Genomic DNA, 14,358 nt, shown 5'->3' on the forward strand with positions numbered 1-14,358 from the left:
TAATACAAATGAGCCCTACCCGCCTGCCCCTTGTGCCCGTGCACAGACCAGAAGATTGCATTGGTTATCATTACGCACCTGCCCAGCGAAATATCATGATGGCACGCAGTGATGTCGTGCATCACCGCACGTCGTTTTACTCACGGACATGCGGGGCCTGCCCCCATACACCTACGGGAAAATCCTGCCCGCTATTAACTTGAACCAAGCGTTTTTGCACCCATATTTATTAACTTTTGCTTATGGAAGAGGTTTCACTGAATTAACTTTTTGTATTTCTATTAGCAACTTTGTATTGTTTAGGAATTAGATAAGGAGCTAGGTAATTGCATTGCAGTGTGTGGAAGTAAATCATACTGAGAATAATTTTGGATATCCAGTGAACCTTGCTGGAAAGTGTGCACGTTGAATGTGATTGTCCCCTATCTCCCCTTCCATGGCCATAAGTCTGCCTATTTCATCGGGCAGAATTTTATGCCTCGTGGCGGGCACGCGCCCGACCCAATCAGGTGTAAAATAGCGTGAGAAGATGTTGGGCAAGTGTCCCAATGTCATCCTGCATGCATACAATCTTCAGGCCAGTGGGTGTGTGCGGGTGTCAGAGCTAGGCCCACCATCAATTAAAAGGCCATTTAAAGCCATTAAAACCCAATTGATCCCGAGTTACGTTGCCTGTGCGATTTCGCGCATGGACAAAACGGGCAGGTGGGCAGCCCACATTTTTCAAAAACTCATCCAAGGGCAGGATAAAAAGGGCCACCAGCTTTGCCATTGTGAATGGTGAGGATTTTGGGAGATATTTTGCTGCTGGTTGCATATTTGAACTTGACATCTTCATTTCAGGACTCATGGGTGCTTCCAAGGTCCCTGCAGGATTTTGACCAAGTGACCCTCCCAGGTGTCAGACAGTCTTCTGTGATCCTGGTAATGGCAATTGTGCTCTCTGCTGGAGGCACCTCCTCTGAGGAGAAAGAGAGGGGCAGAAGGGAGAGGAGGCCAGGTGTCCCAGTGCAGCTTCCAGGGTTTATGACCTCTCCGCCACCCAAGAACAGAGGCAGAGCAATGTTATAAAAGGAGTTATGTCTCCACAAGGGCGGTGATAGAGAGGACAATAGGGCTTCTGATGTCTGCACCTTTTGGGGGGAGCACTCCAATACCCTCCAGAGCGGGTGTCACTGATAGTGAGTGCATGCTGCGCTCTCCACAATCTGGCACTGACAAGGGGAGAGACCCACTGGAAGAAGGGGATCGTGTGGCACAGAGGATGAATCCAGTAGTGAGTCAGAAGAACACAGTGAGGAGAACGCCGAGGGTATGGAGGCAGACTTTTGTATCCTTCAGGGAGGCAGGGACACCAGGGACCCCTTGATCCAGTGTTCCTTCAGCTCGGCTGCCAAAGATCTGCTTCCACCTCATTCCAGGGCTACCGCCTCCATCCAGGATGTCTGAAATGACCCTTTCATTTGAACCCAAAGCCCCTGCAGTGCCTGTGCAATAAAGTTTAGAGCCACTCATGTCCAGCATTACATACCAGTGTACACTGCACCAAAAAAAAGGTGAAACATACTCAGGCCATTACGACAAAAGCAAAATTTATGTAATTTCACAATCAAAACAAAGGCCAGAATCTTCTGTTTGGTCCCGCATACCAACACGTAAAATGACGTCGGCTGTGCATCCCGAGGTCATTGCACATCATTCCGATCTTCAGTTCAGCAGGCACGCACCAGAGTCGGCTGCGCCTCCGCCGAATTGTCAAAGGCCTGTAAAGGCCATTAATTAACTAATTAAAGTGATTGTCAGGACTGCCCGTCCAACCTTAAGCCCAGGCGGCCTTCACATTGCTCATGAAACCTCATCAAAGGTTTATAAGCTAAATAAAAATTTTTATTAAAATTCATAAACATGTCCCAGCTCATGTGACACTATCTCATGAGGGGACATGCCTGAATAATTTTATTTTTTTATTTTTAACATCTTTTGAGCTGAACTTAATCCGCCTGAGGCACGGAGCTGCCCCGACTCTTCCTCCTCCCCCAACCCGCACAGGTAGCGCTGAGCACTTCCGGGTGTATCTCACACTGGAAGGACCTTAATTGGCTCCGGACCGGCCCGCCCGACGGGGAAAAAAATTGTCCCCAAAGTAACATTACCATCTCTGGTGTTCATTCCCACACTGGTAAATGTAAGCAAAACATTACCGAACAGAAGACCACCCATGACCTCTTGCACTCATGTTGCCTTAAATTTATGTGTACGAGTGCTATGTCTTGGTGCCCGCCCCCCCCTTACTGGCAGCGGCATTGGAGGCAGCCTGCTGACTCTGGTCTCTTGTTGGCCTTGATGACCTTGGCGGTCGTCCTCTGGCCAGTGGACCCTATGCTGGCCCTGCCTGGGAGGGAGCAGCCAGTGCCACAGCTGGCACCTCCCCAGTCATCAGATGCCATGGTCACTGGCAGAGGGGTGGAGGAGCTGCTGCCGTCATGCAGAGCAACCTGAGAAGAGCCCACAAAAATGACAAGCAGCGAATGTGTGACATGAGATCGCTCTGGACTTCCTTGCTTGCCATTGATGGATGGGCACCTAGCTGGGATACTGGTTGCCTCATCCATCTCCCACACTGGCACTGGCCACCTGAGGCCTTTGCCTATGTGAACATAACATAAGAAATAGGAACAGGAGTAGACCATTCAGCCCCTCAAACCTGCTGCACCATTCAATACGATCATGGCTGATCTTGTGTTTCGATTTCCATATTCCCATCTACCCTGGATAACCTTAGATTCTTGTTAGGCATGGAAATCAATGTATGTCTGCTTTAAAAACATTCAATGACCTTGCCTCCACCGCCTTCAGAGGCAGAGAGTTCCAAAGTCTCCAACTCTCAGAGAAAGATTTTCTCCTCATCTCTGTCCTAAAAGGGCAACCCCTAATTTTAAAACAATGCCCCCTTGTTCTAGACTCACCCACAAGAGGAAACATCCTTTTGACATCCACCTTGTCAATGCTGTTCAGGATCTTGTATACTTCAATCAAATCACCCCTCACTCTTCTAAACTCCAGTGGAAACAAGCCCAGTCTGTCCAACCTTTCCTCATAAGACAACCTACTGATCCCAGGTATAAGCCTAGTAAACCTCCCCTGAACTGCCACCAATTAAATAAGGAGAGCTAAATTGCACACTGTATTCGAGGTGCGGTCTCACCAATGCCCTGTATAACTGAAGCATAACATCCTTACTTTTATGTTCTATCCCTCTTGTAATAAAGGATAGCATTCCATTAGCCTTCCTAATTACATGCTGTACCTGCATGCTAATCTTTTGTGCCTCATGTACTAGAATACCTAGATCCCTCTGCACCTCAGAATTATGCAGCCGTTCTCCATTTAAGTAATATTCTGCTTTTTTGTTCTTCCTTCCAAAGTGAACAACTTCACGTTTTCCCACATTAAACTCCATTTGCCAGATCTTTGCCCACTCACTCAACCTATCTATATCCATCTGCAACCTCTTCACAACATACTCTCTTACCTATCTTTGTGTCATCTGCAAATTTAGCTACCATGCCTTCACCCCCCTCATCTAAGTTATTGATGTAAATTGTAAAAAGTTGAGGCCCCAGCACAGACCCCTGTTGTGTGGGCCTCCACATGTCACACCCTGCCAATCCGAAAAAGAACCATTTATGCATACTCTGCTTTCTATCGGCCAGCCAATCTTCTACCTATGCTAATATGTCACCCCCTGCACCATGTGCTTTTATTTACCGTAATAACCTTATGTGGCATCTTACCAAATGCCTTCTGGAAATCCAAGAACAGTACAAGCTCTACATCTACAGGCTCCCCTTTATCCACCGCGCATGTTATTTCTTCAAAAAAACCCCAATAAATTGTTAAACATTTTTCCTTTCACAAAACCATGCTGACTCTTCCCGATTGCCTTGAGCTCTTCTAAATGCCCAGCTGGAACCTCCTTAATGATCAATTGGGGGAAGGCTTGCAGGTCTGAGCGCAACCCCAGGGATCCCTGATTCTGTCCCTGAAGCTGCCTCTCCGTGAGAGCCGCCACTCTCTCAGTAGAGGAGGCAGTGTGCTCGGCTATGAGGGTCAACCCAGTACTTATGCTCCACATGGAATCCTGTACAGCAGAGACCATGGCATGCATGCCCTCATGGATCTCTGCCAGATCGTCCCACACATCTCGCTGGATGTCCAGCGTCTACCACCTAATGGCCATCTCCAGAATCTCATCATCTGCTTTTGACTCAACATCATCTTGGTCTCCAGCAGTCCTCTTAACTGCTGGCCCCCTGGGCACTCTCTACCTCTGGATCGAGCGTGAAGTGCCCTCACCACTGTGCTCCAACAATCTAGCCGAAGACCTAATTCCCACCAAGGTGCTAATTTCTGTGCTGGTGCCTGGTTCAGAGAGCAGGAATGTCGCAGGTGCAGTTGAACCTTGGGAGTTCCTCTGGCATCAGGGGTGGATATTTGGGGCCCTACAAACAAGTGCCTGGTGGCGAATCTAAGGGAGAGCAATGACTTGTCAGTAGTTTAAGTCATCACACTGTCACTGTGCATGCCAGGCACCCTGGTGAGCCGATGGAGATTTTCATCACGGTGCCATCATCTTTCACTGATCAGTGGGGACTCCAGTTTTGAGGCGCCCATCAATGAAGAGACTACACAAGAAGGTTTGCACCATCTGAAACTCTCACCTAAGTGCACTGCACTCGTATCTTCATCCAACACCCCAGCCTCTCTATGGCCAGCTGACCGAGGTGCGTGGTACCTCTCCAGCTCCAAGGCGTCCTGCTCAAATCTTGTCAGTATTAGGAGATTTTGGGGGGGAGGGGGAGTGCCTCTGTCTGTCTGGTGTTGGGGGGGGGGTGGTGGTGGGGGTCCTCTGTCTGTCTGTCTGTTGGATGGGGGGGGCCTCCGCCTGTCCGTGACCTCTCAATTTGGTTATGGCTCGTCTTCTCCTGACAGAAGAACATTGATTAATCTACTCTCTACCTGCAGCGCCATTGCAGCCTGACCAACCCCACCTGAAGAACACCTTACAGGGCACATCTGAGTCGTGGCCCTCGAGCCGCAAGGCACTCAGTCCAAGTAGCCAGGGTTCACCCCCTTGGCCACATCCGGCCATTGACAGTTGGCACTCAGACCCTAATACCCCTCCTGAGCTCCACAGGGCAATGGCCAGCCCTTAACACATCACCACACAGATCCATGCCAACACAGTACTCACCCTTCCCGAGTGCAACATGTCGTTGAACCTGTTACGGCACTGCACCCATGTGCACCTCAGTTTCCATCTGCTCCCAAACTTTTTTTTTGGCAGACGCGGTGGCCGCTGCCTCCCCTCTCTGGGGACGAGTGTGTCGCTCCTGGCAGCTGCTTCTCCAGGAGGACTGCGAGGCGCTTGTCTGAAAACCGGGGGGGTGCAAGAAAGGGGGGTGGGAGCTGAGTGTCCGCCCACCTAACCTGTCCTCCCTCCCGACCTGCCCTCCCTCCTAGCATCTCCAGTGTCAGTTGAGGTCATAGCTTTGGTCTCCAGAACGCAGAAGATATGTTTTTCCCTGGCTGCTCTCAATAGAGCTGCCACGATGCTTTTAAACTGCCCACTGGGTTGTCATTGGACCCAGCACCTGACAGGCCCCTACCCCCGCCCGGCCCTTCCCGACCATTGGGAAGACGCAATTCACCTTGGGTGGGCCTTAATTGCCAGACAGCAGTCATGGGCTGATCATGGTCGAGTGCCTGTTTCCCAACCAGTCGCAGGCCCACTAATCATGTGTGCCCACCAAGGGTAAAATTAAGGCCTTAGTCTGGAGTTTTGTATGAAGATTACCTGTGTTGTATGAGCTGTTGGTGCTGGTGGAGTTATGACGCACCTTCAGGAGAGAGAGGAAAAGGAAAAAAAGGGATGGAGTGGGATGTGTGGGTGTGGATATTACATTGATTATTGTGCTATCTCAGTTGTTACTGTTGGGGCTGAATTTTCAAATTGGGGTCAGCAAAATGGCACCTGGAAAATTTCCAGGTCCCAACCCCACGCTGTAACTGCATTGCTCACACAACGTGATGTTGAAAATAAATGCCCTAATTGAAGGCAAGCTCAGTACAATACTACCAGGAAGCAGGCATTGTCTGCAGAGCGCAAACAGCAAAGGCAGATGACAACGACAGTGGGGCCTGCCGCTGCCTTGGAGAAGAGATCAGGTAGCACCTTGGAGGGCCAGTAGTCTCACCAAGCACAAAAGTGGCCAAAATGGCTGAGTGCAAAGTAACGTACCCAATATGGTGCAAGATTCCCCCAGCTCCCAAAATTTTACAACACTTCAAAAAAAACTGGAATTCTTCACTGCTCTGAGCCCAACAGCTGTGCCCTAACATGAACAGGATTGTTCAGCTTTGGCAATTTCAGCCTTGCAAATTACATTCGCACCCTCTCCGTCCTGTTAACAACTCCTCAAGGAGCTTAACGGGCCAGTAATTGGTGGTGAGCAGTTTCTCCCCTCCCACCCTCCTTTTGAAAAGTGTATTGCGTTCTGGAGGCAGGTGGATCCAGTCCCACCCTCCGGGATCGTGATTTTCAAATCGCAGCCGCACCCCTTCTCGACCCCACCAGCAATTGAAAGTCCCAGCCTTAGTCTCCCATGTCAACTTAACTGGAGGGAAATCATCTCTTAAAAAGTGTGTTATCAAGAAACCATATCAACTTCATTGCTTCTTAAATGCTAGTCCAATTTGGTTTAATATTAGTGTAAGGAAATGTACACTGAATTACTTTGAATAAGTTAGGCACATCATCAATTTACTGCTTGCCTCCTTGTTTTATAGTCCTGGCAGTATTGTTTATTTAGGCTTATATCTTGCCTTTTTATTTTGAATTGTGGCTTTCATCCTTTTTGCCTTCTCTGCACATAACACGGGGTTTTCTAAATGTATCTATCAGATTGTGCGAAGGCTCTTCCGAAATCAAAAAATAAATATTTTCTTGTTCCCATATCACATCATGATTTGAATCTTGTTACAGAAAGGCTGTGGATAATTCTTCATCTACTTAAAAAATCAACCACCTTTCCCTGTAAACAGCAAGTTTTTCCACTAAAGTTTTTTAAGCCAAGGTGAACTTTAGTGCTGTTTATGATTTGATGGTGACTTCGCAATCATTGTCATGAAATTCTGGTTCTTTTTTTTGTGAACAGCATTTACTGAAGATTTTATTTTATTGTGAAATCTTTATTCCCTAAAAGTTTTACACATTTTGCCTTGTGACAAAGCAAAAGGGTTGTTTAGCTATTTTTGTTGATCAATTCATATTCAAACGCATAAATATGAAACAGTTCAGATTTTTTTTTGTATGGGAGATGACCATGTTCATCAGCAAGATCACCATGGTAGGCTTAAGGAATAAATTCTCCTTGTTCTTAACCGCTTGTACCAAAATAAACCACTACATTTGTCACTCATTAGGTCCAGTAATTCACAATTTTGAAATGGTCAACTACTCCAAACATACTATGAACACTTGTGCATTGACAATTGCTCATACCTTTAACTTCTGTAAGAGGTCCACTGATTGTCTGAACTTACTGTGCCACTAGTCCCATTAACTAATGATGTGCTTCAACAACAGTTGCTATGTCTCTTCCAAACCCTATAACTTTCACCACTAGTGTGATGTGACCTAGAATGGTTGAGGAATTTTTTGCATTTTCCCTGTCAAAGCATGATCCAAATATCCCATAACAGCTGTGTACGAAGACAGTCCTTCACCTCCAGTAATTGTATACAGTGTTTCCAATAGTGTTACCTGCTCTGTCTGATGTCCATGTTGTTCAAGAGTCTGGAAACATTTTCCCTATGCCCATTGTAAGATTTGAAAGAACCTGCGTTGCTGCAAAAGCACTAGTGGAGCCGCTGGGTCAAAATCCTGGAACTCCCTCCCTAACAGCATTGTGGGTGTACCTACACTACAGGCACTGCAGCAGTTCAAGAAGGCAGCTCACCACCACCTTCTCAAGGGCATTTAGGGATGGGCAATAAATGCTGGCCTAGCCAGCGATGCCAAATCTCATAAATGAATAAAAAATATATATATATTTATAGGGTTGTGAACACCATTTGGGGTCTTTTTGCACCATTATATTCCTAAATGACATTTGATCCATTCTGAATTCATCCTTTCTCTTTCAAACAAATGCTTTTCTTGGGAGACATTAGGATTGTCAAGCCCATTTGGGAAGGTTTTTGGTTGGGCCAATCTCTTTGGGATATAGTGCTAAAGGATTTGTCAGAATTTTAATATTCTGGCTGATGAGCTATGTCATATATCAGTAATGTCCTTGGCTTGTCTTGCTACTTCTCCTGTAATGGGACCCCATTGATGTTTACTGATCTTAGTTTTGCCTCCGTAGTTTTACAAGTGTCAATTCTTTGAATCCTTTGTTTTGTTATGGGGAAGTAAGTTTAATTTTGGAACTAATTTCTGCTTTATGGATGACAGTACGCTTCTCTTACTTGACTCACCTTGCCAGTTTTCAATGCTGTTTTTGGCCTTGGGTGTGGGAGTAAGTTGGACTCATTTTCTTCCCACTGCCATTGTCTGCCGCCTCTCTCTCTCTCTTTCTGTCCCTCTCTCTGTCTCTCTCTCTCTCTCTCTCATCCCTACTTCCCCCTGTTGTGTGGCCGTTCTTCATGTAGCTTTAATTTGAATCCTCTTGCTGTATGCAACCAGCATGATCTCTGCAACGTAGATATTTTGAACTGCCACACCTGGTCCTAATTGTTGAGCCACAGATCTAAATGTAGAAATCCGTTTCCTAGATTTATGCTTCAAATGTATTAACTCATTTGATGAACAGTTTGGTAAATGTGCCTCATCTGCATGAGAAAATGAAGGTTGAAACCCTTTTGGTATGGAAAGAGAAGGCAAAATTCAATGAATGAATTTTATAGGTAAGAAATCAATCAATTTGTTCAATACAATGAAGTTGTTCTGCCAATGTAATACTGCCAGGGCTTCATTTTTTAATTCAGTAAAAACATTTTATTCATTTTTCGTTTTTTTTATTTCTGTGCATGTGTAATGTGCTGTGACTGTGTGCTGTGTTGTGTAGTCAGTAGAAGACCATGTGGACCAAGTCAAACAAAACTGCGTAGTGGAGCATCGTGGAAGCAACAAGGTAGCATCCCTTACCCACCTGCTCATCTTTAGCAGCTGTTGTAAATACACTAGCTTCAACATCTTGTTTAATGGTGTGTGAAAGTAAATAATTGTACACATGCAGAGGTCCATCTCATAATTGTTATGTCTGTGGAGGTTGCAGTGCAAGCACAAATATGCCATTCTACAAATTCAAAAAGATTATATTGCTAGTTTATATACAGCTGTTTGCTACATTGCTAAAACCATTAAACAAATAGTAACACTGGTGATTTTTAAATTTTTTGCTGTTTTTTCACTTTAAAGACAACGTAATCAACTTTTAAGGTGTGTAGGTAAACTAATAACCTTAATACTCTATCATGTGTAATACTATATTTTAGGTGGAAACAGACATGGGCTATCCAGGTAGAAAAGCAAAGATTATTCACAAAGATTCTGATGCCATAATGGCATTTGCAATTAATAAGGTAAGCGGCTTATAAGCACGGAACCATTTTCCCTTTCTGGCTCCTTCTTAATCTACCAGATGAAATATTTTACAAACAACAAAGAAAAGTACAGCACAGGAACAGGCCATTCAGCCCTCCAAGCCTGCGCCAATCATATTGCCTATCAAACTAAAACATTTTGCACTTCCGGGGTCCGTGTCCCTCTGTTCCCATCCTATTCATGTATTTGTCAAGCTGCTGCTTAAACACCACTATTGTACCTGCTTCCACCACCTCCTCTGGCAGCGAATTGCAGACACTCACTACTCCCTGCGTAAAAAAACTTGCCCCACACATCTTTAAAGTTTTCTCCTCTTGCCTTAAATCTATGTCCCTTAGTAATTGACTCTTCCACCCTGGGAAAAAACTTCTGACTATCTACTCTTTCCATGCCACTCATAATTTTGTAAACTTCTATCAAGTCGCCCCTCAATCTCCATCGCTCTCGTGAGAACAATCCGATTTTCTCCAACCTCTCCTCATAGCTAATAACCTCCAGAGCAGGCAGCATCCTGGTAATCCTCCTCTGCACCCTCTCCAACGCCTCCATATCCTTCTGGTAATGTGGCGACCAGAATTGCAATATTCCAAGTGTGGCCTAACCAAGGTTCTATACAGCTGCAGCATGACTTCCCAGCTTTTATCCTCAATACCCCTGCCGATGAAGGCAAGCATGCCATATGCCTTCCTGACTACCTTATTCACCTGCATTGCCACTGGGTGACCTGTGGACCTGTACACCCAGATCCCTCTGCCCATCGATGCACTTAAGGGTTCTGCCATTTACTGTATAATTCCTACCTGTATTAGACCTTCCAAAATGCATTACCTCGCTTTTGTCTGGATTAAACTCCATCTGCCATTTCTCCGCCCAAGTCTCCAACTGATCTATATCCCGTTGTATCCTTTGACAATCCTCTTCACTATCTGCAACTCCTCCAACCTTAGTGTCGTCTGCAAACTTACTAATTAGCCCAGTTACATTTTCCTTCAAATCATTTACGTATACTACAAATAGCAAAGGTCCCAGCACTGATCCCTGCGAAACACCACTCTCCATTCAGAAAAGCACCCTTCCACTGCTATCCTCTGTTTTCTATGACCAAGTCAATTCTGTATCCATCTTGCCAGCTCACCTCTGATCCCGTGCTACTTTACCTTCTGTACCAGTCTGCCATGAGGGACCTTGTCAAAGACCTTACTGAAATCCATGTAGATAACATCCACTGCCCTTCCATCGTCAATCATCTTTGTCACTTCCTCAAAAAACTCGATCAAGTTAGTGAGACATGGCCTCCCCTTCACAAAACCATGCTGCCTCTCACTAATATGCCCATTTGCTTCCAAATGGTAGTAAATCCTGTCACGAAGATTCTTCTCCAATAATTTCCCTACCACTGATGTAAGGCTCACCGGCCTGTAATTTCCTGGATTATCCCTGTCACCCTTCTTAAACAATGGAACAACATTAGTCATTCTCCAGTCCTCTGGGACCTCACCTGTAGCCAGTGAGGATACAAAAATTTCTGTCAAGGCCCCAGCAATCTTCTCCCTTGCCTCCCTCAGTACACTGGGGTAGATCCCATCTGGCCCTGGGGACTTATCCACCTTAATATTCTTCAAGATGCTAACACCTCTTTTTTGATCTCAACATGATCCAGGCTATCTAAACACTCTTCCCTAGACAAATCGACCGCTAAGTCCTTCTCTTTGATGAATACTGATGAGAAGTACTCATTTATTATCTCTCCCATTTTTTCTGGCTCCACACACAGGTTCCCACCTCTGTCCCTGAGTGGGCCTACCCTTTCCCTGGCTACCCTCTTGCTTTTTACATATGTATGAAAGGCCTTGGGATTTTTCTTAATCCTGGTTGCCAATGACTTTTCATGACCCCTTTTAGCCTTCCTGACTCATTGCTTAAGTTTCTTCCTACTCTCTTTATATTCTCCACGAGCTTCATCTGTTCCCAGCCTTCTAGCGCTTATGAATGCTTCCCTTTTCTTTTTGACTAATCTCACAATATCCTTCGTTATCCAACGTTCCTGAAACTTGCCATACTTATCCTTCATCTTAGCAGGAACATGCCGGTCCTGAATTCTTATCAACTGACGTTTGAAAGCCCCCCACATGTCAGTTGTTGATTTGCCCTCAAACATCCGCCTCCAGTCTGGATTCCTCAGTTCCTGCCTAATATTGTTATAATTAGCCTTCCCCCAATTAAGCACCTTAACCCGAGCACTCCTGTTATCCTTATCCACCAATACCTTAAAACTTACTGAATTATGGTCACTTTTCCCGAAATGCTCTCCTACTGAAACATCGACCACATCCGGGTTCATTCCCTAATACCAGGCCCATATTGCCCCTTCCCTAGTTGGACTATCTACATATTGCCTCAGGAAGCCCTCCTGGATCCACCTTACAAATTCTGCACTATCCAAACAAACCCCTAGCACTAAGTGATTCCCGGTCAATATAGGGAAAGTTAAAATCACCCACCACAACAACCCTATTGCATTTACATCTTTCCAAAATCTGCCTACATAACTGTTCCTCAATCTCCCGTCGGCAATTGGGAGGCCTATAGTAAACCCTCAACATTGTGACTGCACCCTTCCTATTCCAGAGCTCTACCCACATTGCCTCGCTGCATGAGCCCTCCGAGGTGTCCTCCTGTCGTACAGCTGTGATATTCTCCTTAACCAGCAGTGCAACTCCTCCACCTCTTCTACATCCCTCTTTATCCTGCCTGAAACATCTAAATCCTGGAACGTTTATCTGCCAATCCTTTCCATCCTTCAACCAAGTCTCTGTAATAACACCAACTGACAACCCCTTGGAATCAGTCTTGTTATTTTTATATTATTTCTAATCTCTTTTTGGGATGTTGACACACTAAAGCTGTTATATAAGACCAACCAGTAAAGACCAGTAGATATAAATTGGGATTTGTATTCCAAATACTTAGTAAACCTCAGTGCATGCTTTGCTGGATCTTGTATGACCAAGAGCAGACTCCATAGAAGTGCTTAGGCTTGTGCACTGAACTTGGTTCTCCCAAGTGGTAAATTTTTAACTGTTGGTAGTGTTCAGACTTGTATATAGCGTTACAAAGACCAATTACGTTTCTAAATTGCTTAAGGGAAGGATGTGGTGCTGTCCTTGAAAGTTGCATTGGGCATGGTTGGAACATTGTGTTAGGAACAATGTATAGCTTTAAGTTTAATTTATATTTTGTATTTGGGTGTTAAGAGAGCTAAAACCTGGTTTTTAGTTTTATTCAAGAGGTTTTTGTGAGCTGAGTGCCGGAAAGTCTGGAACCCTGTTTGTATACATGCATTTTTAATGAGGTTTTACAACTCTTGAAGTGGATAGATGGGTTACCAAGAGGTTAGTAGTTTAGCAAGGTTTTAAAAAAATAGAAAAAAACTGTGCTATTGCCTAGCAACGGGTGTCCAGAGAGACATGGAAACACAGAAGGGAGGTCAGTTAATGTGTGCATACCAGTGTGTGCAGGCTGGGGAACTGATCTAATCTAAACTGGTCTAATCTCTCTAATAAGAAATCCTGCAAGCTGGCTGGGGAACTGAGTTTAGGGAACTCGTGTTTGTACTGAAGTTGAAGTAATAGTGAGTTTAGTTTATGGTTTTTGGACGTTTCAGGAAGAGATACCAGCTGAAGAAAAGCACCTAGTATATGCTTAGAAGTCCATTGGAAGAAAGCTGTTTGAAACTGAGCTAATCCAAGTGTTGAGACAATAGTAAATCTTCACTGGGGTTTAATGTCTGCAAGGGTTGCTGGGATAAAAGAAATAGTACGAGTTTGAATAATTTTCTGGTATCTATATTAAAATCTTTCCAAACTTTATGTCTAATGTAATATGGTTTTTTCTTGTTGAATAAATGTTTTATTCTTTGTTAAAAGTATACTGGCAGACTCTTGTGAATGTGTTCAGTAACTGACTTCCATGGTTTCTTAAAAAAAATAAAGTTAGGATCTGCGAAACCAGGTTTCACTATAGGATCTGTCTTGTCAAGTATTAACATCAGCTGGGATCATAACAATTGTAAGAAGCAAGATGATGGAGAGTTCGAAATGCCAGTGATTGGGAGTTCAAAAGTGACATGGTCAGGGAGCGGAAGTGTTCATTGATGTGCTTTTGGTTTCCTCAGTATAGAGGAAAGCCCATTGTGAATAGGAAATAGAGTATACAGATTGGAGGTAGTAGATATAAACATTCTCACATGGATGAAGGATTTGGAGTAACTTCAGATTCTAACCTCTTTCATTTTCTTTAGAGTACAGGGTAAGCTGATTTTTGGATGTTAAGGTTTTTTCAGAACATATTTCTGAGGGGAGCAGACACTTTAAGGCTGAGGTGTTAATCTCTTTTCTGCTTTTGTTACCAGGGGTCCATTGTGTTTTCAACACTTGTTTTCATTTCAGATCACCTACATTTTTGTTTTATTTTCCCAATTTCCCCTATTTCCTAAACAAAAACAGAATTACCTGGAAAAACTCAGCAGGTCTAAAAACAAAAAACTGCGGATGCTGGAAATCCAAAACAAAAACAGAATTCCCCTATTTCTTACCTCTCTTCCTTAAGTGGATCTCTCCCATACCTTTTCACATCTCAGCACATTCTCTTGTTTTAATGTTTTTCCATTGCCTCGCTAAGAGGGTTTT

At 44.6% G+C, this 14,358-nt stretch overlaps 1 protein-coding gene across 4 annotated transcripts in view; it reads left to right on the forward strand.

Moving 5' to 3' along the window:
* Positions 1-14,358, forward strand: part of dmxl2 (Dmx-like 2) — a 166,324-nt gene that overhangs the window by 125,532 nt on the left and 26,434 nt on the right. For 2 of the 4 annotated variants that reach the window (XM_041175389.1, XM_041175391.1), the window contains 2 exons: positions 9,132-9,197; positions 9,562-9,648. In XM_041175389.1, the coding sequence (XP_041031323.1) occupies positions 9,132-9,197; positions 9,562-9,648 (153 nt within the window). The remainder of the gene's footprint in view (positions 1-9,131; positions 9,198-9,561; positions 9,649-14,358) is intronic. The other 2 variants (XM_041175390.1, XM_041175392.1) reach the window with 1 other exon arrangement.

Source organism: Carcharodon carcharias, chromosome 26 (genome assembly GCF_017639515.1).
Source record: "Carcharodon carcharias isolate sCarCar2 chromosome 26, sCarCar2.pri, whole genome shotgun sequence".
Classification (NCBI taxonomy): Eukaryota; Metazoa; Chordata; class Chondrichthyes; order Lamniformes; family Lamnidae; genus Carcharodon; species Carcharodon carcharias.